The 25,149-nt window shown below is 38.9% G+C and overlaps 1 protein-coding gene across 1 annotated transcript in view; it reads left to right on the top strand.

The window, feature by feature from the left end:
- SIM1 (SIM bHLH transcription factor 1) overlaps positions 1-24,883 on the top strand; it is a 46,845-nt gene extending 21,962 nt beyond the window's left edge. The window contains 4 exon segments of the mRNA XM_086608159.1: positions 13,127-13,292; positions 20,611-20,827; positions 20,830-21,015; positions 24,153-24,883. Of these exon segments, the coding sequence (XP_086464285.1) occupies positions 13,127-13,292; positions 20,611-20,827; positions 20,830-21,015; positions 24,153-24,883 (1,300 nt within the window).
- Positions 24,884-25,149: the final 266 nt, after the last annotated feature.

A 25,149-nucleotide genomic window follows, 5' to 3' on the forward strand; every position in this document is an offset into this window, starting at 1 on the left:
TACAATTTTACTAGCTCTGCTTCCGTTTCCTTAATCTGTTGCACGTTTGCTCTCATTGCTCTGTGCTGCCTCTCAGTACTGCTGTGATTCCCATGTTGTCTCACTGTAATTATCATGCGATACAACAGGTGTGATAAGTTACAACACTGCTTCTGAGGTAAGCTCTTCTCTCTGCGTTATGGTGTTCTTGCTAGTTTTTGTTCGTACACACACAAACGCAGCATTTCGACACGGCCTAAATTAAGTGTTAACAAATAAATCTCCTTTGTCCCTTCAACAGTGGCAAGTATCTGTTTAAAATCTAATTCTCCTTCCCTCACCTCTCTTTTGTACTTTACAGCATGGGCCAGGCTCCAGCACACATGTTCGTACTCAGTAGGTTACTTCAGAGGCAGCCCCTTTCACTTTGATGACACTATTTATGGAGGCAGGCATCGCTCTGCGTGAACAAGGGTAAAGCGTCTGACCCTTCTGAAGGCTTGGGATGGCTGAAGTCTGGAGTCAATCACATGATCTTTAACACAGTTAGGCGATTTATTCCTGTTGTTGTCTTTTGTTATCATCCACTTAGTGCAATTAAATCACAGAAGTCCTGATTTACTAAAGCACTTGAGCACATGGCAGGCTCTAAAAGTGCTTAGCCATAACTTTCAGTACATGATTATATCCTAGTGAATTCAGTTTTGAAATAAAAAAACCCTACCCTTAGGCACATGCTTAGAAATAAGAATATTCCTTGACTTTGCCAAACAGAGACGGCTTGAAGGACGCGTTTGTTACTGTGTTGAATTGGGACCTAATAAAGAACAGCCGTAGTTTCTCAGCTACAAACCACTGTGTATAAATCTTGGGGGCAGCGACGTTGAAAATAACAGCTATTATCTGCTGAAGTTTCAGTGCAGCTATGGAAACTCAAATGCCTGGCTAACTAAAGATTGGCTATATCCCTAGCATTGTGTGGATATTTTGGCATAACCTAGAGCAAAGATCTTTAAACCCATCCAATGTTCAACTGTACTATCCGTTAGGAAGTGAACATGCACAGTCTGCCTCGAAGGCAGCCTGTTCCCAAGTAGCCTGTGGCTTTCGATCATCTCTGTATTATGTTTGGCAGCTCGTAGCCTGGGCTGTTGCTATAGAAAACTCTCTCCCCCTGACTTAGGCCCTGGTTAACTGAAATCCACCCAAAGGCATTGCACGCTATTTTTCTCTTGCTGTTTCCAAAGACTGTTTTGTACACGGAACAAAATAATAGTCTTTAATGACTGCTCCACGAGGCATATCCCAGTAGAGTATCTGCTCAAATAAAGGCTAGATTTGGGGATAAATAACCTGATAGCATCCTCCCCTTTGCAGCCAAACTGCTCAACAGTGTTCCCCAAAATAATTCTGTTGATCCTAAGCTGTGAGTAGGAAAGTTAAAGAAAGAGTGTCATCTTCTGAAAGACGATTAGCCTCCTTAGTGCTTTCTGGTCTGTGAAAACCAGCAACGGGGGTGGGGATGTGGCTTCAGGCCAAAGAAAACCGCATCTCTGTGTGCCTACAACTGTGTAACTTAACATGGGAATATGCAATTAGGTCTTCCATGATGATATCTCGTGAGTTCAAGAAAGCAACAGAAGAGAAGGTACACAGCAGCATTTGCACAGGTGTGATACTCTGGAGTTGCTGCATATGCGCTACAGAAGTGGTGACCACAAGTACGGTAAATGTCATATTTTATGATATACTGGATTTGTTGTACAAACCCAAGTGTTCGTATAGTCCAGCTGCAGATCAGCTGCAGTGTTGGTCCGAGGACAGTTGTAGGATGGCCATGGAGTCAATCTGGATGTGTGCTGTGGACATTTTTATGGGAACATACAGTGGTCTGGTCAGAGACACTTCTAGGCATCCAGAAACCCTTGATAAATGTGCGTGTGAAGCAGTGACAACAGAGTGGCTGAAGGCAGCTAAGGCCCCTGCCTCTCCTTGTCAAAGCAAGGACCAAGAGGATGAAGATACTAGTCTGAAGATAGATTTAAATTCCTAAAGATAATTATAGCTAGATGTTATTGTGTTTTACAAAATGATTTTTATTTATTTGTTGAGAAATTTTAGATATGCCTAGCAAGTATTTCACTACCTATAACCATTCAACCCACTTGAGACTTGTTCTTCAGTTTCATAAGCTGGATTTTAATGTAGACATTCATTTCTGGCAGTGTACGTTCATGATGGCTTGTGGTTAGGAGTATTGTCAAAAAGCATTAATAACCATTAAAAAAGTATCTTTTCTGGATTTGATAGAAGGTGTGGGGTCAGCAGTAGTTGTGCAATGTGTGGTGATTTAACTTACTCTGTGGCTCAGAGGGTCTACTAGTTGAACAAGTTATCTTGTAACAATTTGAACATTCAATGGACCCACTTAACAAATACAACCATGTATAATATATATGTTGAGGAGATAGAATCAATCATTATCAGGAAAGTATCAAATAAAACAAAGTATTATGTGTTATCTTATAACCTCATGATACTGGCTTTTCTTGCTCTTTGTCTCCTTTTTTATCAACATAAACGCTTTATGCATTGTACATCTATCAAAGCTGGATGACCAAGCCTGAGTCTGATATGAACAGAGCCTTAGACCCAAGTGGCAAGTAATGTGAATGGGATTTGGCTGCAGTAGAGGTTTGGTTGTGTGTGGGAAGGAGCTAAAATATAGTTATCACTCAGGTACAAATAATGAAATAAGAAAACAGGTATGTTAGTTTGTAAAAAAACCCAAGAAACCATTCTCCCCAAATGCCAAAACCCATATGCAAGTCCTTGCCTGTCTTCCTCCCCTTACCTCCTCTAAAATTAAAGCAAAACGAAGTTCCGCTGTAAGCATTTATTAAGTATCATATCATGATTGCTTGCTTTGTGGGCTGATAATGGTACACAATGGCACTCAGGGGCAAAGTGCTGTCCCTTGGCCAAAGCTGAGAAAGCTTGGACAAGTGAATTGGAAAGTCTTTCATTGTAGAAAAATCTTGCTTCTTCTGAGGAAGGTAAAAGTCTTATGACCAGAAAGGACTAATCTGATAAAAGAGGAAGCCATCTCCTGTAAATAGGACTCTCGTAGCAGATGGAGTTCATTAATCCTTTTGGGTTCAACATGCCTCTTCACTACGGGGCACAGCTGATCAAAAAAAATGGGGTTATGAGGCATGCAGATGAGAAATTTTCCAAGGAGAAACAAACAGAATGAACAGTAAACCATTTTTCAGCCACATTGTTTTTTTTCAAATAGACTTTTCCCAGATCAGCGAAGCTTATCCAGACAGTCATCACAGAAAAGCTAACTAATTTTTTTAAATGTTTGCCTTAGGAAGATTGTCTCAACAACCTTCAAGCTTTTGAGCTTTAACTATGGGGAACATAGAGGAGTTGATAAAATCTGAAATATCAATAAACTAACTTTCACAGCAAATTATTAGAAGTAATAACAGCAAATTGTCAGGACCACTTTTCACTGCACAGTTTCAAAGGAACTGAAGTATGAAATTGCTTCACTACTGTGGTATAGAGCGTAATGTAAGAACAGCTATACAGGATCAGGCTCATACTGATAGTGACCATGGCAAATACTCTGGAAAGAGTTTAAAAATAGGACAAGCATGCAGTAATGCTTCCCTAGCACTTTCTCCCAGTCTTCAAGAAGTTCAAATGACTTTATAGAAAGAGGTGAGATCTTTGAGTGTATTAGCTGTCAATGTTTTGTGTTGTGTCTTTTTTTTCTCTTCACAAATTTATCTGTTTACTTTTTGAAACCATGTGAGCTTTTGCCAAGCTTAAATAAATGTGGTAAAAAGGCCTTCTTTTGTTGTGAAAGTGTACCTTTTCATTCCTTTCATAGCCCATACTTCTTGCGTTAGAAGAAAAAGTGAAAACTACTTCCTACTCATTTTCTTCATGTTGCTCATAATTTACAGATCTTATTTTGTTCTCTCAGTCATCTCTCTTTCAGCCTTAATTGTTCCTCTTAGAGAGGCTGTTCCAAGCCCACCATTCTTACTGTCCCACTCTGAGCTTTTACAGGTTTTCAGATGGGGTGGTCAGAGTGTAAAATATTTGAAGTGTCAGTGCATGAGGGGTTTGTGTACAGTATGAGGTATAATCCTTATTTTTATGATCCACATTTACTGCATAATTATGCAGTGATGTGAATTTTCTTACACACAGGACAGTCTGTGTTATCAGTGACCTCTCATATAAATTAGAGGATTCTTCACCAAAATGGAGCTTAAGGCTACCGGTTTTAGACAGAGAAGTCTGAAACTAGGTTTTAAAGACCATACTTAAGCCCCATGGAGGAGAGTGTTGTATATGACCCTAATAACTCTGAGTCCATAGCTACATAATTGTCTTTTGTGGCTTCTAAACACCCAGAAACAGGACTTTTGTCCAGTTTCGTGCCAACTTTTCAGTTAATGTTCCTTACAAAACATAAAATAGTCTAATCTTGAAAGTATCTTGACTGTTTTAGCCCTTTTCCTTGCAATGAGGGGACAGAACTGGTATGTGGCTCATATGTCTAAAAAAGTGCTTGGACTCTAAGATGAAAACACTCAACATCCTTCACGAAAATCGTGAGGAGCTCCTTTTGATTCTCCTTATTGCATAACTTAATGTGCTATAGGAATTCTTAGGATTTAGAAACTCGTTAATTTATAATCTCTGTTAAAAAATCGTCATCCTCTCAAATCCTTTTGTCCAAGCATATCATATAGCTATCTGGTATGCTATTTCCAATAATTTCTGCTCAGTTAGGTACACAATAACAATGGTATTACATGTATTCAATCAAGTATTTTTATTCATAGAATACATCTCAAATTTATTTTAGCAGTTTAAATAAGTAAGTTTAATGTATATTTAGTCAAGCATTACCGTAGTGAGGGCTTAAGTAGATTAGAAATAAATGAATCCAATTAAAGAACACATCTGTGAAATTTGATATGTCATAGACATCAGTGAACTGTTTGCACAGCAACTGTAAAGAAATCATTAATGATTAACTATCTAGAAGAGGTTTAATCAAGGATAAAGGGTATAGGACATACTTAAAAACATTTGCTTTGAATACGTGGAGATTCTGAAATAATAAAAACAGGTTTGGCATCAATAGTGACATGAGTGCTGGTCTCGGGAAATTAATTTTTTTGTTATCTGTGGTAGATGTGCAGCCAGGGGCTGCAGTTGAGTTAGCTTAGTAACATTGGCTATCGTGTGTTCGTGGTGGGAGATTGCTCCGTCCAACAAAAGCTTAAGTTTAATAGGCAAGACAAAGATACTTCACAAAAAAAAAAGTATTTCCTGCATGAACTTATTGTTATCCTCCCTTTCAGCAAAGTTAAGGAAGGGATTTTCAGAAGTGATCAGTGCTGTGCTAAATTTGACCCTATCAAAACTAAAAGTCTTATTTGTTGCCTCGAGGGTAAGCTCAGGCAAGTGTCAAGTGCTTGCTAAAATCGTCCCATGATACACAGTTTGTCCAGCGTGGCACCAGTAGTCTGTGGGAGGGCTGGGAATTGCACTCAGATCGCTTGGCTGCTAGATGGGTGTCTGAAAGATGTCAGTGGTATTCAAGGTATATTTTTTAACACATAAAAAATTCTCAGAAGTCTGAGATGGGAAAATCTACCCTGTATAACAGCAGACTGTTGCGCTGTTGTCAGTCTGGCTTTTTGCAAAACGGAAACCGCCTTACAGGGATATGTGAGAACCTACGTTTATGTGGCATGAATTCCTAAAGGAGTGCTGTGTACGTGCACTTGCCAATGCACTGAGGTGACATTGGTTTTTATGGAGCGGTTGAAAGGCAGTAGTTACAGGAAAAAAATGAGACTTTTTAAAATCTCATTTAAAAGGCCTTTGGTGTATTCAGAAATATTATTTTGAATGTGCAGGTGAATTTAAAGTAATGGAAAACTCAAAATCATTACAAAGAATTCACCACAATAATTTAATAAAGGCTGACAGTATAGACGTGAGCGATGGAATTCTGCAAGGTTTAACATGCCTTCAGATGAAGTAATCTTAACTATTTGATGGCCACCCAAGAAACCCCAAACATTTCAGGCTGTGTCTCTCTAATTCAAATTTCTCATTATTAGGCAGATTCTAACATATGCAAATATTAATAAACTCCTGCCAAATATATTTCTCCATATAACTTGACAAGCACTGAATATATACTGAACAGGACTTTTAGCCAATTGTGCTCCTAGGCACCTCACATTTGAAAGAAAGCACTACCAGTATAAATAAATGTTACAGAATTAAACTCAGGTTCTCGTATTTTATTTATTTAAAGCATTTTATTTCAGTGCTATCTGTAACTAAAAATGGTTATTATATTTATATATAATTAGCCTAGTACATCTTAGGTATTTTAGTCACAAACAATAATAAATCCCTGATGCGTATTTTCATCTAGCAGATCTAGTAAATAAGGGCAAATATAGTGTACAAAGGGCTCCTTTCAGAGACAGAGATGGCTAGACATGTGGTTGGGAATGACAAACTGTACCTTCAGACTGCTGAAAACTGCCACACAATGATTATCTAGAGGCCAGGATGTTTTATTTAACTCCAACTGACAGTTAAATGACCGCGTTCTGAGACAAGAAACCAATCAGGGAATATATCTAAAATTTTTCTGACAGTAGCTGTCTAGAGGATATCCTCAGACATTTGTGTTAAATGATCCATGTAGGAAACTTTGTGCTTCGATTTTCCTGAACGTATCAAATAATTTAATTAAATTTCCTGGTTTGGATTGCTCTGTCTTTAAAAGCCGATACAGAAACATGATACCATGTATGTGAATCTCATGGCTGGAGAAGCTGTAAACTTTGGCTCAACAGGATGTACACAGCTACCGTTGCTTATGCTATTTATGGTGATAAATGAGTATCTGAAACTTAATGAAGGGATCCAATATACAGATCTCATGCTTCTCCAAGTAGGTGCATTGCTTAACCATTAAGTGTACCAATGATAAGCAACTACTCGAAAGATTTTATCTTATAGCAGCTTTCCGTCCCTAAAGGGGGCCTACAGGAAAGCTGGAGAGGGACTTTTCACAAGGGCATGTAGTGATAGGACAAGGGGCAATGGATTTAAACTGAAAGAGGGGAGATTTAGGTTAGATATAAGAAAGAAATTCTTTACATTGAGGGTGGTGAAGTACTGGAACAGGTTGCCCAGAGAAGTTGTGGATGCCCCATCCTTGGAGGTGTTCAAGGCCAGGTTGGTTGAGGCTTTGGGCAACCTGGTGTAGTGGAGGATTTCCCTGCCCATGGCAGGGGGGTTAGAACTAGATGATCTTTGAGGTCCCTTCCAACCCTAATCATTCTATGATTCTATGATTCTATGATTTCTGGAGGGTCTTTCCGAGTACTTTGGTGAGCAGTAGGTCAGACCACGGCATATGGGACTTTTCACTTGAAAAGTTTTAGAAAGGAGAATTACTGACATCATCCCAATAACTGATGGAAAAACTGATGCAGGGACTATCTCTGAGGTCACACAACTGAATTTCGTGTCAAGTAGTGAGATTCAACAGCTTTTTTTCCCACTGTGTTCTGAATTTTGACTTCCTGTATGAGCTAAGTGAAACCTCCTTATTTTGACTGGTTCTGGAAGATGCTAAAGGGATTGCATATGCTCCTCCTGACAACTCTCGTGAGCAGACTGAGGCCTTTGTAAACATTTCTGAGACACATTGTACATGAACAGAGGACACAGCAGATGAGGAAATTGTCTGTTTTGTTGTACCATCTGCTGATTTAGAAAGTCATGAAGATGACAAACAGCCAGAATCTGTTCTCTTTTTTACTCATCTGCTGAATAGCGCTCTGTTAGCTTTGCATGAGCTGGGGTGTGGAAATGTTAAAACTTGCAGGCATTGTTTAAAAGTAGAAGAATGATCTATTATTACAGTATTGTGGTCAGACATGCATGAGGAAGTGCCAGACTTTTACCACCTTCATGGCTGATTTTAACTGGATTGCAACAGCTCAGCAAAATAGAGTGAATATTCATAGCATTAACACCTTTAGTTTAATCTCATAATTTCTATCTGTGTTTCGTTAAACTGGCAGAAAATCTGATAAATACCATTTTTCTGATTTTTAACTAAAAGAAATGCTGAGTGCATATGACTCTCTTCATAGATTTTTCATGTAAAACTAGAGGAAATTACGAACATAGATATGTTCAATAGAAATAATAATGTAACCAATTGAAATTACACCTTGTTTTTTTTTGCATGAGCAATATTTTCTACTTTGCTTCAGTGATGTGAATGATGTAGGAACCTGCTGCATTAAGATGGTCTAATGTTTTTACTTGCATCTTGTACTTCATTTATTACTTTAATATGTGTAAGGAATGACATGGATATAGGTTATCCAGTGTTTGTAAGGTTTAGGTGGTCACATGGTGCCTTTTTATTCCTTATGTGCTATGATTTCCAGTGACAGTATGATCATTGCATATTGTTCAAACTATCAATTGAAAGATACCTAAGAATAAGAGTAAGATCTGTTTCCAGTTGCATACTGATATTTTGATTGCTGCTGGAAAGAATGAACTGAAATGCATTTCTAATCCAATGCCGTAATTCCATGTATGAAAACTGAATTTCTGTGAATATTCTTTAAGGTGTTTAAATTTAATGTCTTTTGATGGAATTAAAAACATTGTAAGTATCTGCCTCTTTGTTGGTTATCTGTGTGTTCTCGGTCACTGCATGTGTAGGTTATTCTTCCTTTCTGGAATGTTGTGGTGTTAATGTAAAAAGATGCTCTTTCTTATGGCTTTCAGATTTTGTGGTGCTCTGATATTCTCTTAGTGTTCTTTTTTGGATCTATCTGATAGTAAGTCATTATCTCTTCCTCAAACTTTCATTAGACAGACTGTGGCCACCATGTTTCATAATGTACAGTTTGACAACGGTAGTAGGCAGAAAGTGTCTTCTAAAGCTGAATTGTAAGAACTCTTCACGCAAGCGTTGCAGATCCAGTTGGCATCCAAATCATGTGTAAACAGACTGGCTTCCTCTTCCAAATGCTTTTCTGCTTCAGCCTTTGTCCTTCTGCATCTATGCAGCTCACTATAGCTAGATCCCTTTAGTAACGAATGCTTTGTACTCAGCTTTCAGATGCTTTGCTTTAGAGAAGTGGATTTGGTACAGACATCGATCCTTGGTTTTTCATGATGCTATCTCTAGTATATCAGTAAGTGCTTTCAAAATTAGGCTCAACCTTTATAATGGGCATTGGAAGAGCCAGAGACATGGCACAGAGTGGAAATGCTTCTGGGAGTTAGATCTGAGAAGAAAATGGGAAGCAGCATATTGTAGCAAGAGAATCTTACACTTTGTCCTCTGATTTCTTTTTGTTTACAGTGAAGCAGGACAATTCAGTCTGTAGGTGCCTGATACATTGACCATACTGGCCAAATTCTCATATGGTGGGAGGGATAAGATAGAGGAGAAATAATACATTTTTGGAAGCATATGCTACCAGAAGCATATGCATCCAAGTTTTTTTAGGAGTCAAAGAGAACCTAGAATTTCCATCAAACTGTGGAAAGGATGGCTGTTTCCCATCATGAAAAGGTGGAGGTCTTCAATGTGTTTCTCTTTGCAAAGAAGCATCACTTTGGTCTTGTCTGGATTCAGTTTGATCCATCTGTTCTTCATTTAAGAGCTAATTTCCTGTAGTTATTCTGATGTTTTATAGTGATGATAGTTGCATCAGAAAATGAGATAAATAGTAGATTGTCAGCAACATACTGTTAGCAATTGAACACATGCCATATCACTCTCCCTCTCAGCAGTCTCATGTAGATAGATGTAGATTGTATGGATCCCCGTGTGATTCTGAAGGTGAGGGAGGACCTTGGAGGAAGAGTCTCCTATCCACTGCTTTTTTTATGAATTATGGGTAGAACACAAGATGCAGTACTACTGTGTTGTTGGGACTGTGTAATAGAGGATTCAGGTGTCTGAGAACAGGGAATCTGGAGATTAAAGTTCCGTGGTTGGTGGGAGTTTTATAAAATCCTCTAGGAAGTTGTCAGAATTTCCATCTGTAGTTTGCGTACCACTGGAAGCCCTGGATTCTCTATTCCTTTGTCTCACAGTGCATATGGATACACTCAAATGTTTTCATTTCTTGGTGGAACATCTTCTGCATTTGACATTGAGACCACTGGACCCTTCCTCTATGTTTTATTTGTTTTTTTTTAAAAAACTTCTGGTATTTATCGTGGCCTGTTACTATCAGTGTTCTGCTCTCTATCTTGACTCTTCTGAAGGGTAGCTGTGCCAGGATAAGGTTGAGATGGTATTCAATCATGCCTTGGTGATGCAAAAGAAGTCCAGGTGTTTCATCTGCAAGGGGAGCACAGATGTGTTGTTTTTCTGAGGGGAACCTTTGCGTTCAACAGCAAGAACTTCAGATAGTTTTCTTCTTATCCTTTGTTTGATGATGTTATTGTCTAAGTAATTGGCTACAAATACCAGCTTGTGTTTATTCTAATGTGTGATGTTCTGGGAGAGTCACTCCTCACCTTAAGGATACCAAGGACTTAAAAAAGTAACATGTAAGGTTTTGGGCAGCCCAGTTTGCCTGGATTTGTTTAGATTCCCATGACCTATACGTGTTGTACAGTGTAGTTTCTAAGATTTTAATACTCGGCCCTTACTCAGATCATAGCAACAGGCAAGTAGTGTTGGAGTGACAGTCTGTGGTCTAAATTCTGGGGTGATGTTTCATTCAATTTTTGAAAACTCTTCCACTAACATGAGAAAACAACAGACTGTTACCAGGTGGCATACACCAGGGATGGGAAGGAGTGCAGAGCTATGAGTTCTCCAGCAAAACAAGAGGCAAATGGGATTGGTAGGCTCAAAAACTAAATAGAACCTCCTCATATTCCTAAGATTGTGAACAACTTATCTACTTAGTTTTGATTAATTTTAATGTCTGGAGGCAACACTTCTGCATCTGTACTAGGACCACAGGACTCTTCCTTTTCTTATAATCAAATAGTCAGTGGGAATGTGTATATCAGGATGAGACTAATAATTTTTTCGGGACTATTGATAATATCTCACACTACTGTAGTAGTTAAATACGGAGATTAATTGACATCCTTTATTTCTGATGTTTTGTATAACATAAAGATAATTTGGTAAGACTCAATAATGGAGACAGATGCTTTGCATGTCAGGACAAAGTGTCTGGATGGAAATTCTGAGGGTAACCATGGGAAAGATTAATGGTTTCAAAATATGTGGATGAGCCTTATCTGTCAAATAGGCCAGAGCAAATCCCTATATTCAGATGCTTTCACTGCAGGCAGGATATTTGAAATGCAAATATTATAGCAGAGGCCTATCTCTATTAAAGCCAAAATTTGAAGAAATGACCTCATTAAGAAGTAATGTCATGTTACAAAACATTAATTATACTTGGCCAATCTCTGTCTGCTATGAATGGGAAACAGCATAGTGAGTACAATTCTAATGTCAGTGATTTGTTTTCATGTGTTATATATACATGGATACATACACATTGTCTGCAGTGCCCAAAAAACTAAGCCTCTTCAACCAACAAGTTTGTTGTTTATCAGGTGAAAAAAAAAGTAGTGTAGAACTGGCATGAATTAATTTATCTGTTCTGCAGGTTTATCTGTGACTGTCCAAAGATTCATTGTATTTCATTTATTTCAGTGTTATCAAGTTTATCCTTTTGCCCCTGACTTTTGTCTGAAAGCATTTCAGTGTACTAAGCTGTGATATGCTCAGGTTGTGGTGCAGTTCCTTTCTAAAAAATGTTACACTGTCACAGCTTACATCAATATATGTGTGATTATAGAGCAAGACACTGTTGCTAAAGCTGGGTGAACAATTTATTATTAACGTAATTCATTAAGGATGAGTCTTTAGGTTTAGATGAAGTATGAGGTCGTGTTTGAATGAATATGTTGCCTCCTTGGCTGCATAAGAGAAGCATTATTCTTCCTTTGCTCTCCTACTTCTCTGCTGATTAACACAAAGGAAGGGAAAAGCCATGAATCCTTCCTCTTTTCCTCCAGGTAGGTAGGTCAGGAAGAAACTCTTGCTTCACTCTCTTTTAATAAATCATTGTCAGAATAGATTCCGTATGACTACATGAAAGCTGGAGAGCTCATTTCTTACTCCCTCGGGTATCGGCAGACATGCAGATGTGTGCAGAGGGGTGCAATTCCATGCATATGCCCTCGTTATGCTTGCTAAGACATTGTGAACAATGCCCGTTTTCCTTACTTTTATGTATTCATTAGAAAGTTTGAAGAAACTAACACTGAACTTTACAAACTGCCATTATGTCTAGCTCCTCATAGAAAACCTCTGGTATTTTGTGAGTAGGGGTCAGATCATTTAAATCACAAGATTTGTTATTTATTTAGTGGTTTTCTCTGACTTGTCAACTCTTTCAGTGTAAGAAACTTCAAACAGGGGAATAAATACACAGAACTGGTAGAAGAAGAAAAATTCAAAAATTTGCACCAATTGCCTGAAACCTTGTAAAAAATAAAAAATATAACCTTAAAGATGAAGTGTTTTCCATCAAAAAAATTACTTTGTTCTATTTACTTAGTCATCTGGGTAGGCTGTTATGTGCACCCCCATGCACGCATGAAAGCACACACATACACACACGTGGTAAGTTTGAGGTTGTTCAGTTAAAAGAGTTTTGAGGAAAATGTATCCTGTTTACTGCATAGCTATGTGACCAATACAGAACTGTAATATAAATCTCAGAAATTTCCATCCTATTGTTTTTTATTACTGAAGAAAGTAGACCAGGATGATAACAGTTGGATGCAAAAAGCAATCATATTTTCGGCATAAAAATAGTGCTATTGTTTAGTAAGCTATACTACTTAAATGTATTAAGGGGATATACTGGCTTGCCCTGGATGGTTTTATTCTTTTTTGTTAAAAATATCTTTCATTTCCACCCCCCACTAAGAAGGAAAGAATGTTTCCCATTAAGATATGAAGTGAGTTTGTTTTTCACTTTTGCCTTTTACATAGGGATACTGAATATAAAGGACTACAGCTCTCCCTGGATCAGGTCACTGCTACCAAGCCGGCATTCTCATACGCAAATTCAACTCCGACCATAACGGATAATAGAAAGGGAAGCAAATCTCGCCTCTCGAGCACAAAGTCAAAATCAAGGACATCACCATACCCACAGGTAGTTGTCTTTGAAAAACAAAACTAAAACTTTTTTTAATATCTTGATTTTGACTGCTATTTTACCCAAGTAATCAGAATGGGCCAAAGAACATGTTACTGAAAGCGAATAAAGGACAACAGGTTATAAGATCTCGAGACAGGAATATGTTTCTTTAAACTGTTTCTAAAAAGCTGGAAACATTTATGTTTCAGCATGCGTAATAAATCATAATCAACAATAATAACAGTGTAGAGCTCAGAGTTAACGAGCAGACAGAAGGACAAGTGAAAACGTTGGTTTTGAAATACTTGGTTTGAGAGGATTGTGAGTTTTGCCATTTGGGAAGGCTTGCTTTTTCTTACTTACTCTTTAATAGATCCAACTAGAAAGCCGCCAGATGTTTGACAGCAGTTTAATACTGAAATCTTAGTCAGGAGGAGTGAGTTTTGAGGAGGGAAAGCAACAAGCTGGCTTGCTGAACTGGGACAGGAAAGCATTTCTATGAACAAAGCTTTGAAAGGGAGAAAGTGCTAGGAGGTGACCATTAGTGTCAGTAGATTTTAATTTCTCAGGTATAATTTGCAGGCCTAATGTGTAAGGTACATGTCCCCACTTGGAGAATGGATTAGACTTGACTGGGTCGCTGAACCGGAGCTTGCCTAATACATTTATGCAGCTGCTTTCTGCAGACAATGCCATAGCACTTGCACACTTACATTGCCGACCCTTTAGCTCAAATAAATCTCTTTGTCAAAATAACTATTATGTTTACTAAACAATGATGCAAGTCTTACTGCATCCACACAGTGGATAGAAATGTATGCATGCATGATGTAACATTGAAGAACTCTGTACTTTTAAAGAGTCCAGGTCAATATTTAACTGATAATGACCTTGATGACTAAAGTTTCTCTGCAGGCACAATGTTTTCTAAACTGACCTCTAAGGGTGCACAATGGGAGCCCACATGTCTACATCATTTCCTTGTATTCTTTCTTTTTCCTCTCAAAAGTACCAAGGGTAAGAATTTCAGTTAAAACACATCTGCTTTTGACACAGGGAATATTGAACCAAGTGCCTAAATATGAACTCAGATTCTTTATTTTAAGAATCTGATTTTGCCAGAGGTCGTTATGACTCTCGTTGTTTAATCATTTGTTCATACGCATTTCTGTGGGTTAAAGAAGAGCCTTTCTCTTGAATGCGCTACACCAAATAATTGCAATAAAACTGCTTCAAAGAATTGGGAACTATACCTGCAATTAATTACAAATTAGATATTTATGATTACTATCTTTGATTTACTGAAATTACCTTTTGTCTCCCCTTATATAGTCCTTTCAGAAGTCCTTATTTGCTAGCAGGACAATCTCAACTGAAGACCCATTATCCTCCCACATCAATCTGCTTTCTGAAAGCGTGACTTTCATCAGTACCTCCTTATTCTCTCTGCCACCAGAAAAAAAATCCTGAACTAGCAGTGCAGCATTGAAACTGCTGATTTATCAGGGATTGTTGTCTGAAATCTCAGAATGTTTTATGTCCAGTTTCATTTTGCATCTTTATTACAAGTTGCCTGGTGGTAAAGTCACAGATTTCGTCATTTAAAAAGAAGCAGCCGTGCTGGTTGCCAATATCTTGAAAAATGGTCATACCGTTCATTGTAGCACATCACCACAAGCAAGGCTGGCAGCTTGGCTTTGCATCCCTCCCATCCTTCTCCACCGCTGAACAAACTGTTGAAAGACTAAGAAAAGCTGTTGTGAAGAACATGCAGCAGGTGGTATGGCCTGTGTCCCTCAGTCTCCAGCCCACGTAATTTGCCAGCCAGTCGCGGAGAATTAGAGTGTGACTCAAAAGCCACGGCTAAAAAGTGAGGTCATGGGTTTTGGCTTACACAGGAGCCTGGGTTTTGGTGGAGGAAGGAAGCAGGAAGTTTATTAGTAAAATAATGTCAGTGGGCAAAGTATTTCTTAAAGGTAAGGGCACCTAGGAGATTTTAAATGTACACACTTTCTTCCCTTTTTTTTTTTTTTCCTTTCTTTTCCCTTGCCATTTACTTTGCTTCACTCTTGAAGACAAAAGGGAATCATCTGTTTTATTGGGTGTTGACTGCGAATCCTCTCCTTTGCCAGCTGTGTGCCCCTAGGATAGCTATGTGAGATGTGAACTTATGAAAACCATGTTAATAAACTTCAGCTGAATGTTTACTACTAGGGCAGAAGGTGGATGTTTTGGTCACTTAAGACAGTGTTAATGTTTTTTTCTTCAAACCTTATGCAAAAGCATAGTGTGATATGGCACTTGTAGACTTTTTAGGTAAAAACTGAGTTAATTAAATTGGAGGCATTGGCCAGCATCTAATTAGCACTGACTGACATTAGTACAGTAGAGTTCTGTGGAACCAGCCCCAGGCAGGAGAAGGGCAAGCAGAGAGGAGAGTAACCCAAAATTCATGAAACAGCTGTAGGATTTGCACAAACACTTTGAACATTGCTCTTCTAGTCCTGTCCTACCAGAGAGGTGGAGGGCTGAAAGAGAAGGTGAAAAAATAGGAGAGATGAAGACTTGCTAGAGGTTTGCAGAAAAAGGAGGTTGTGAGTTGGTTAAAAGATGCCTGTAGTCTTCCCCCATAGTAATAATAATTGTGAGGGGCTCCCAAAATCTAGCCCCGGACCTCATTTATTTTGTGTTCCCAAAAGCTAGCCCTGGACCTCATTTATTCTGTGCACAGGAAATAGCAACAAGATTGGAAAAACATTTTAATTGTGATCATCTGAACAACTGCTTCGGAGTTTATTCTCCTGTTGATGATGATCGTTTAAAGAAAATATTCAAAATTGTCTGTTGTCTACCTCTAATGGAAACATTTTATGGTCAGATCTGGATAAACATTTATTACTTAATATCTCATCTTAGTTCTTGGATAAAGATTATATATATATAAAATGAACGCACACATACAAGTAAGGATGTACACAAGAGCTGTTGGATGGAGGCTTTGGTGTGTGTTACGGCATGCATGAATTTTTGGAAGTAAGAGCCTTCTCTGGTATGTGTATGTTAATACACCTGATTTTGGAGGTACATTGATTTTATAGATCTTTTAAACAGATGATCTGGATTAATTCTGAAATCCACCTCTGTTTGGGCATATCACCCAAAGGGGTAATGATAACAGAAACAGGCTGAATTCTAGTCAGCCTTTTTTTGTTTGTTTGTTTTTTTTTTCATTTCTTCCTGTAGCCTAAAGCTTTGGCAGCTTCCAGTGTATTCAAAAGCCTCTTTTTATAGTAAACATAACTCCTGATCTGGTGAAGAGTCACCAGCAGTGGGGGTTATTTTAATGGACATGCTGTATTACTTTAATCTAAGCCTTCCACCATCTGTTCTGCCTATAATCGTGAATGCAAAAAGAACGTATTTTACATTTCAGGATTACATTAGTAAAAAGTAAGATAAAAGTGATTTAAAAGCATGCACATGTTCTTAGTACAACACAGCCCGCATCTGTGATGTTTTTTCTCATGGTTAAGACACAAATCAAGAGGAAAGCTGCTAATGCTGATGTAGTGAAAGTTTTTCATGGAAAAGAGGACTCTGAGAGGGTTTCACTATATATTTAGTGTTTATAATGATAAAAACCTGAGTAGGCTGCCAGAACATTAGATATCTATAGCAACTATTGTTCAAACATTTGGTGCACGGAGCAGGCTGGTGTTGCTGCGTATGACAGGATGAGTGCTCAGGCCAGTGATACACCTGTAGGAATGAGAGGTCAGGCAAAAGAAAATAATCTAAGAAATATTATCTAATACACTTCCATGGGCTCTCGTGAAGTAAGCTTTTCTTAGATATGGAATTGATATTTTCCTATTTCCTTGCCCCTTCAGCCCTCCTGAAGTTCTTCTTGAAGTGAAAATAGCACCAGTAATGGCCTATAGCCCCTTTCTATGCCAGTCCTAATCTCACTGGTGTGCTCTCACTATGATAATACACTGGATTAGCAGTCTGGAAGACATTTCTAGTATCCAGAAGTGGCAATTGAGTTTCCAGGAGACAGCTGGAGGACCATTTAATTTATCTGTTGTTGTTGTTTATGCCAGAAGACAATTCAGAATTCACCTGAAGGGATTTCACGTTACCTATCTGAAGTTTTTTGTCATGTTTAACTTCTGTCTGCTGATTAAATTTTGTCAAAAAACCAAAAATATGAGCCAGAAAGGCAAAAATTAGCAGAAAGGAAAACATTTCTGGTGAGGCAGGACTAGGATTGAAATAAAAAAAATCACTAATTTTAATTGGCCATAATGTTTGTTAAATCTGATTCCGTTTTCTATGGTCTTTCATCACTTGACATATGGGAGCCTAATTCTGACTTGAGAGATAGTGTTTCCACTCCCATTTCAGTAAGCAGTATCTTTGATCATCCTTTCATTTCTCCCTCCGTCAACATGTCACACATGCCTGTATTTGGAGTCTCCACCTGTCAACATCAGATTCCCAGAAAAGCCAGTGATAGGACTGCAGTGTTAGAAGCAGCCTGACGATGCCAAATAGAGATGTGATTAGCTTTAAAGGGAATTAGACATATTTTTGGCCTCTGTCTGCTTATGTTGTACCTTAAGAATAAGCAGTCATGTCAAAGCTTGATAGACGGTGTGGGCTACAAGCAATTCACTGTGTTAATTTAGTTCTGTCCATGGCCTAGCAGCTGCGATGGGTCAGATCTCAAATAATCATCATTTACATCAAGTACAAAGAATATGCATGAAGTATTGTTGGTCTTGACTACATGGTTATACGACATTACATGGTGCATTTCTGATATGCTGAACATATACCCTTTGAAATGGTTTCCCTTTCTTTAAGAAAAGTGCACCAAGACCTGTACAATTGAATCCTTTGTGGTTAGGTTCAAGATAAAAAAACAAAAATTGAGAAGTTTTCAGTTAAATGGAGAAATTTCCTTCAAGAGAAGCAGTGTTGCACCCTCGAGTGTCCTTAGAAATAGAGAACTAGTAGAAGAATATCTATTAGAGCTAAATGATATTAAGAATTTTCAATTTGAAAGAATATCTGGAATTTATTATCATAATAAATTGTCCAAAAATGAAATTTCATTATAATATTATTAGAAATTAATTTCTGTTGTCCTCTTTATGAAAGAAATACTATGAGTTTTTTTTAATAAGAAAAGACTTTTTCAAAAAGTAGTTTAAAATTTAAAAAAACATTTTAACTTTTTTTATACTTACACTTATGTTTACATTATCTTCTATTTCAGCTTAAATTTTTAAATTAAAAAATCTAGTTTATAAAAGTCAAATCCAAAAAGAGCACTAAAAATAATTCTAAAATTAAGAACAGGTGCAAAAGTAGTTTTCCTTTTGTGAATTTCCATTTTAGCTAAAATTTAATAGTCAAAATCTTGTTAATAATTTCTATTTTTTTTCATTGGAAACTTAATTTTATCTATATATTTTTGTAAAAGGTTTACAATAATTCCGTTGGTATTTATGAGGATACCTTTGTGACTAAGCAGTTTGAAGACATTAGATCTGAAAGGATAATAGAAGAGCTAGACATTCCAGTTGGTCACATAACACTGTGATGGCTGTATAAAGATCCTAGTTAACGTATTCCAAGTTACTGGCATTTGAAGAAAACTTTATTGTGGCTCTGTAACTATCTTGCCTCCACACAAAATCAGATGTATCCTTTCATCTCTAAGACCTTCCAATGAATATGGTGATACTAACTTGCTGACCTCCAAATCTACTGGTAAACTTTTTGCCTACGAATATTCTTCTGAAAACTAACAACAACATATAATTGAGCTCCTCAAAGCCATGACCCTTTCTTTCTTTCCTTTAAATAACTTACCGTGTTAATAAACAGCATCCACAAATATAAAGAGGAATACTGAAGAAATACCCAATTAAATGCCAAAACCGAAGTAGTTCCACTACTGATGTTGCACAGATGGTTTAAGTTTCTGTAAGTCTAACATCTGGTCGGTACTTTCGATTGGTAAGTGCATAAAACCTTGATCCTGTCTGATAATGAGGAGTTTCATAGCAACTCAATCTAATGAAAAGGAAGGTAAGCTTATGTTTTCAGGAGAGAGGACTAATGCCTATTAAAAGAAAAGGCAGAGTGGGCATCTGGAAGGCGAGTGATGGAATGGGAGAATTCCAAGGTTTCATGTTGTAATACATTGATTTGTGACACGAGTGTGCAGTACTGAAGAGGTGAGCATGTACAGCTTTGGTCTCATCCCATTTCATAATCATGGGTGAAATTGATTTAAAGATGTTCCATGGAGTTAGACAGTTTAATAAATAAAAAGATTTAAAAATGAGATAGCTAAATCCTAGGAGGTTTAATAAGCATTCTTTTTTTTTCCCCTCTCAGAAAGTATCTAAAAATTTGAAACATTCACTATGAACATATAGAAATTTGTGACATTTAACTTAGCCCCTACTTCTTTCTAACCAAGATCATGTTCCTATTCTGTCTGCTTTTCCAACCGCCTGCTAACTTCATCTTCGATGTTGAGAGGGCCCTGCTTAAGCAAGGGTGCCCAAATGCCCGCTCTGCCTGCTTTGACTAGAGGTTGCCTTTTCTGGCAAACCGTTTCTGGATTTTGCTTGTTCCCACATTGCAACAGAGCTGTGATTTTCAGCCTCCTACCGATCTGCCATCACTTTGGAGCTTTATTCCGCGGTAGTGTTGGTAGTCCCAAGATCTACAGGAGGCTTTCTTTTCCCTACTAATAGGAGGAAAGAAGTTCCAAGATATTGCTCCAGGTAAGAAAAAAACCCAACCACTTAGCAACAAAATAAGAGGATAAGAGAGGGAACCCTTAGAAAAAGAACTTGAAATACATTCAGTTTCAATTGAACATGTGAGAACGCTCCGGGAGCGGTGTTACTTCAGTCCCTTTTGAAAGCGTTTTGCCGAGGAGCACTGCAGCACCATTGCTGAGCGTAAGCACTCGCTTTCAAAGCAATGAGAAAAACCTGGACGTACTAAAAAAATATCGAATTGCAACATTGATGTTGCTGAGCCTAATATTACACATCATAAAGGAGATGGCTGTTAAGGGTCGACAGGGGATGTTTTAGACTTTCACGAGGTCTGTCCTGTCATCTATGAGCTGATTACAGAGTGTTATACAGGAAAGGACCAGGAGTCTGATCGGAAGGTGCAGACGTGCGGGCGTGCTCGCAAAAAACACCCTATCACATGGATTACTCTGTCTTTTCAGCGCAGTTACTTGCAGATTTTACCCAGGCGTAGTAATCTCTCCGCTTCTTCTCCTGTTTTGCAGTATTCTGGATTTCACACCGAGAGATCCGAGTCCGACCACGAGAGCCAGTGGGGTGGGAGCCCCTTGACCGACACGGCTTCTCCCCAGCTCCTGGAGCCCGCGGACAGACCGAGCTCCCAGCACCACGATGTCTCCTGTGCCTACAGACAGTACTCAGACCGCGGCGCTCTCTGCTACGGTTTTGCACTCGACCACTCCAGGCTGAGTGATGACAGACATTCCATACTCAGGCCTGTGAAGGAGGCAGATGTGAAGCTGGCCGGTATTTCCTTGGCACGCCACAGCCGGGAAGGGAGAGCTGGTGGGGTTCTCGTTCAGCATTGCCCCTGACTAAGTCATCCCCTGAGAGCAGAGAAGCATATGAAAACAGTATGCCTCACATAACTTCAGTGCACAGGATTCATGGTAAGAGATAACAAGGGTTTGCAGAAGTGGCACCGTCTCAGATAAAGCAACATGACGTAAACAGGCAGATGTTTGTGTGAGAGATGGAAAATGAGAGTGGCTCTTGATCCCTGTCCCTGTCTCAGAGATTGCATCTATGGAGATGAGGAACACTTACAGTTCAACTTGAGCTTGACAGTCTGGCTCATATGCAGCAAAATAGAATTTATTGTCTATGTTTTAGTCTGTGAAATCAAGATGGGAATATGTGACTGGTGAGATCTTAAGGATGCTTAAAAATATGAACAAATTTCTACTCTTGATAGAAACGTGGTATTTATTTGACTTAATATCAAACTACTTTGGATGGAATATATTTAGCATGAAATTAGTTAGAACTAAACCCAAGCTAGATATTAAAAAAAACTTTAAAGTCTTTGGAGAAATTGTTCTCCAAATGATTTATTTTCTCTGCACTAGTTATTACTAGATTCTTAAATTTTTGCTGATTGCTTTTATTTGAAATTGGCAATTCAAATTAACGTCTGCTTTTGGTTTCAGATATTTATCCCCAGCTATAATTTTTGGTCAATTTGAGTCTCTTCATCCTTTCAGCACCAAGCCTCAAGCCTTGCTTGGTGTCTGACAGGTTGCAACCTCATGGCATTAGCACATCTTTAGAGGTTGAAGTTGATTAAAAATTCAGAATGAAAGGCTGTTCTTGGATTTGGAAAAATCCAAAGATCCTTGAGTTTAAAGGGTACGCTGAGAGTTGAAAGACTGTGACTGGCCCAAAAATCAGAGTTTAAGATTGTAAGGATACATGCAGCACACACACAAAAAAGCTTTTCTACTAAAAAATCTGTCAAAACATAGGTTGTATCTGAAGAAATCACAAAAGCAAATTACATTAGTACCATTCCATTGACTTGCAAAATGAGGCTTTGGAAATTAAGATTAAAAATTGTACTATTTTACTCCAATCTGACAAAAATTATGTTGCGATTAGAAAAATGATTAAATATCAAGTTCTGGGAAATACAAGCAGAGGAAAAAAGAGGAAAGAAAAGGGCACCTAAATTTTGCTGATGAGTACTGTTCCTCACTTTTCCTGTGAGAATACACCTCCTTCCTTGTGTCTGTTCTGTACTTCTGTCATACTTGTGTTTCTCTAGCTTTTTCCTCTCTAAAACAGAGAATTGAGCAGAATACGATAATTTCACTGGCAAGTTTAACGCATGATAATTCTTACTGAGCATAGAAAGATAGTAATGTAGAAATATCATGCAGAGCCACAAATGCAAAAGTCTTAAATATTTATTCCATACTTTTATCGAGGATAATCAATGCAAATGGATAATATAATTTAATTTTTGGTTTTTCCTTAGTTTTGCTATAACTTCAGATGCTGCAAGTTGTTTTCTTTATTGTATGAAATCTTACACACTTCAGTGGACCTTCACTCTGCATGTGGCTTTGGGGGTAAAACCTGACACATTGGTCTCAGTTGAGGAGAGGAACATCTCAGCTTCCCTTGCAAATGTGCCATTTTAATTTAAATTTAGGCAGTTTCAAACCTTGACCTTTCACAATTGAAACTCTTTTTGATATGATCTCTGAACATTGCTGTCAGAGCAGTTTCTTCAGGCAGAAAACGTTTTCTTCCTTTTCAGTTCTTTTAATGCATCTTCTGGTAGTTCTGGCTGAGTCATCTCACACTAACGACAATTAGCTGATCGGTATGGCAGGTCCCAGGCATTGCGTACGAGCCCATGTGTTTCTGGTGACCCTCAGCAAGCCTGGGGCACTGTAGGTATGGCCTGTGAGGTGAGACAAACCGAGTGTTTGGTTTAGAGCCGTGGCTGACCAGCTCCCCAGCGTGTCGTGGTGTGCCTGACATATCGCACGCTCTGGAGGCTGGAGCTCTCCTATACCTCCAGGCTCTGGCATTTGGAACCCAGACCCTAAGAGGATGTGAAGGATAAAATTATGCTTGTGAGATACTCTGCAGGGCAGTACTTCCACCTACAAAGGGCGGGATATGTTTATTATGAAAGTCCAACACTGATTTTGTCATGAGCTCTGCAACCCAAACAAATTTGCGTGCCTTGACCCAACACAAAGGGGAAACCCCTCATGCTAGTCTGAAAATGGGTTTTCTTTGAGGAGGGGTCCTGTCAAGCAACCCAGAGGGCCTTGTCCCCAGAGAAGACTTTCTATGTGCTGAGGCAAAGGCATCATTAAGCCATTTGTGCGAGTCCAACACATGCTCTCCTGCGATCACGTACCTCAGCACATCCTTTAGCAAGCCCTTTGTTATAGCGTGGCCTCAATTGACAGTTCAGGTATGCAGGTCATTCACTTTCTTCCTAGTGGATTGACAGGTCTGACTCTGTCCTTTCAGCTACATACAAGCTGAACACCTTCTCTGATTTGTCTATGGGTCTTATTTTTTAAACCAGGTTTTTCCAGTAACATGGAACAAGTAACAAGTCTAACAGCTATGGGTTCTTATGCTTCTAAAGAAGGAAAACTGCTTCATTTCTTCTGATTATTTGTTGTGTAACCTTCATAAAGTCACCATAGGGCCACAAACTGCTCTGTTGTGCTTTCTTTCTCTATGTTTTAGCTCCTGGAAAGGGCCAAGAAGACACACTGGAGTCATGTACACTTGTAAATCCTTGAGATTTTTGTTTTCACCAGGGTCTCTATTCACTTAGTCTTTGTTGATGCAAAGAGGTAGTGAGGGGTCAGGGAACTGAACATCTGTGTTGAGGGCACTTTGACATGCCCTAGGGTACCCTGCCTGGCCTCTGTCTGCTCCAGAAGACACAAAGTTCTTGTAGAGGTGGTGCCACATCTGCTGGGCCTATGCAGATGCTTCGTTACCCTGGAGCACCTCAGGTGACACTAGATGTCTGTGTTGAGGTGCTTAGATCTCTCATTTGTACATTTTCAGCTGTGTTACTTGTTCCATGTGCAGACACTGGAAACCAGAGGCTGTCAATGAAAAGTAAGGCACCTAAGATGGTAATTTTTGGTGACTTTGTAGGAGTCATTTGCCCCTTCTGTCTGTAAAATAAGATTGAGAGTACATGTTCTTCAAGATTGCTTGCCTGCTTCAACGTCAATGGTTATACCCTTTCTGTCTTTCCTAGGAAGAGGACACTGGGATGAGGACAGTGTGGTTAGCTCACCCGATCCTGGCTCTGCCAGTGAATCAGGCGACCGATACCGTCCTGAGCAATATCAGAGCAGTCCGCACGAGCCCAGCAAAATTGAAACTCTGATAAGAGCCACCCAGCAAATGATTAAAGAGGAAGAAAACAGACTACAGCTGCGGAAGACAACCCCTGATCCACTGGTCTCCATTAATGGCACAGGGAAGAAGCACGCTATCTGTTTTGCAAACTACCCTCAGCAGCAGTTGGCAGTGGATGTCTGCTGCGTCCCAACGGTTGCCAACACTCCTCCCTGTGAACACATCCAGCCACGAGATGGAAAGATGATGAGCCCACATGAAAATGACTATGACAACAGCCCCACAACACTGTCTAGGATAAGCAGCCCCAATTCTGATCGAATATCAAAATCTAGCTTGGTACTAGGTAAAGACTACCTGCATTCAGACATGTCCCCTCATCAAACCCCAGGGGACCACCCAGCAGCCTCTCCAAATTATTACAGCTCCCACAGGCAGTACTTTGATAAGCATGCTTACACGTTAACTGGATATGCCCTGGAGCATTTATATGACACTGAAACCATCAGAAACTATTCACTAGGCTGTAATGGATCACATTTTGATGTGACTTCTCACTTAAGGATGCAGCAAGATCCAGCACAAGGACACAAGGGGACATCCGTTATAATAACCAATGGAAGCTGACACTTTTTTTCTAAAAACTTTTGTGCTTTAAAAATTAACCTTTGAGATCTAATTGGAAAATATTATATGTTTTCATGCCCTTGTCGTTACCAGCATTTGATATACCACAGTGCACTACAAAAAATAGCCTAAGGTTTGGGGGAATAAGTTAGTTAACATACATTGCTTTTAAAAAATAAAAAATGCACTGGCATGCCGGATTATGGAGCTATACTCAAAGTTGGTGCCATGCAAGGTGAGAAGGATGGAAGAGGTCTAGGCAGGGA

This window comes from Tauraco erythrolophus, chromosome 2 (assembly GCF_009769465.1).
Source record: "Tauraco erythrolophus isolate bTauEry1 chromosome 2, bTauEry1.pri, whole genome shotgun sequence".
Lineage (NCBI taxonomy): Eukaryota > Metazoa > Chordata > Aves > Musophagiformes > Musophagidae > Tauraco > Tauraco erythrolophus.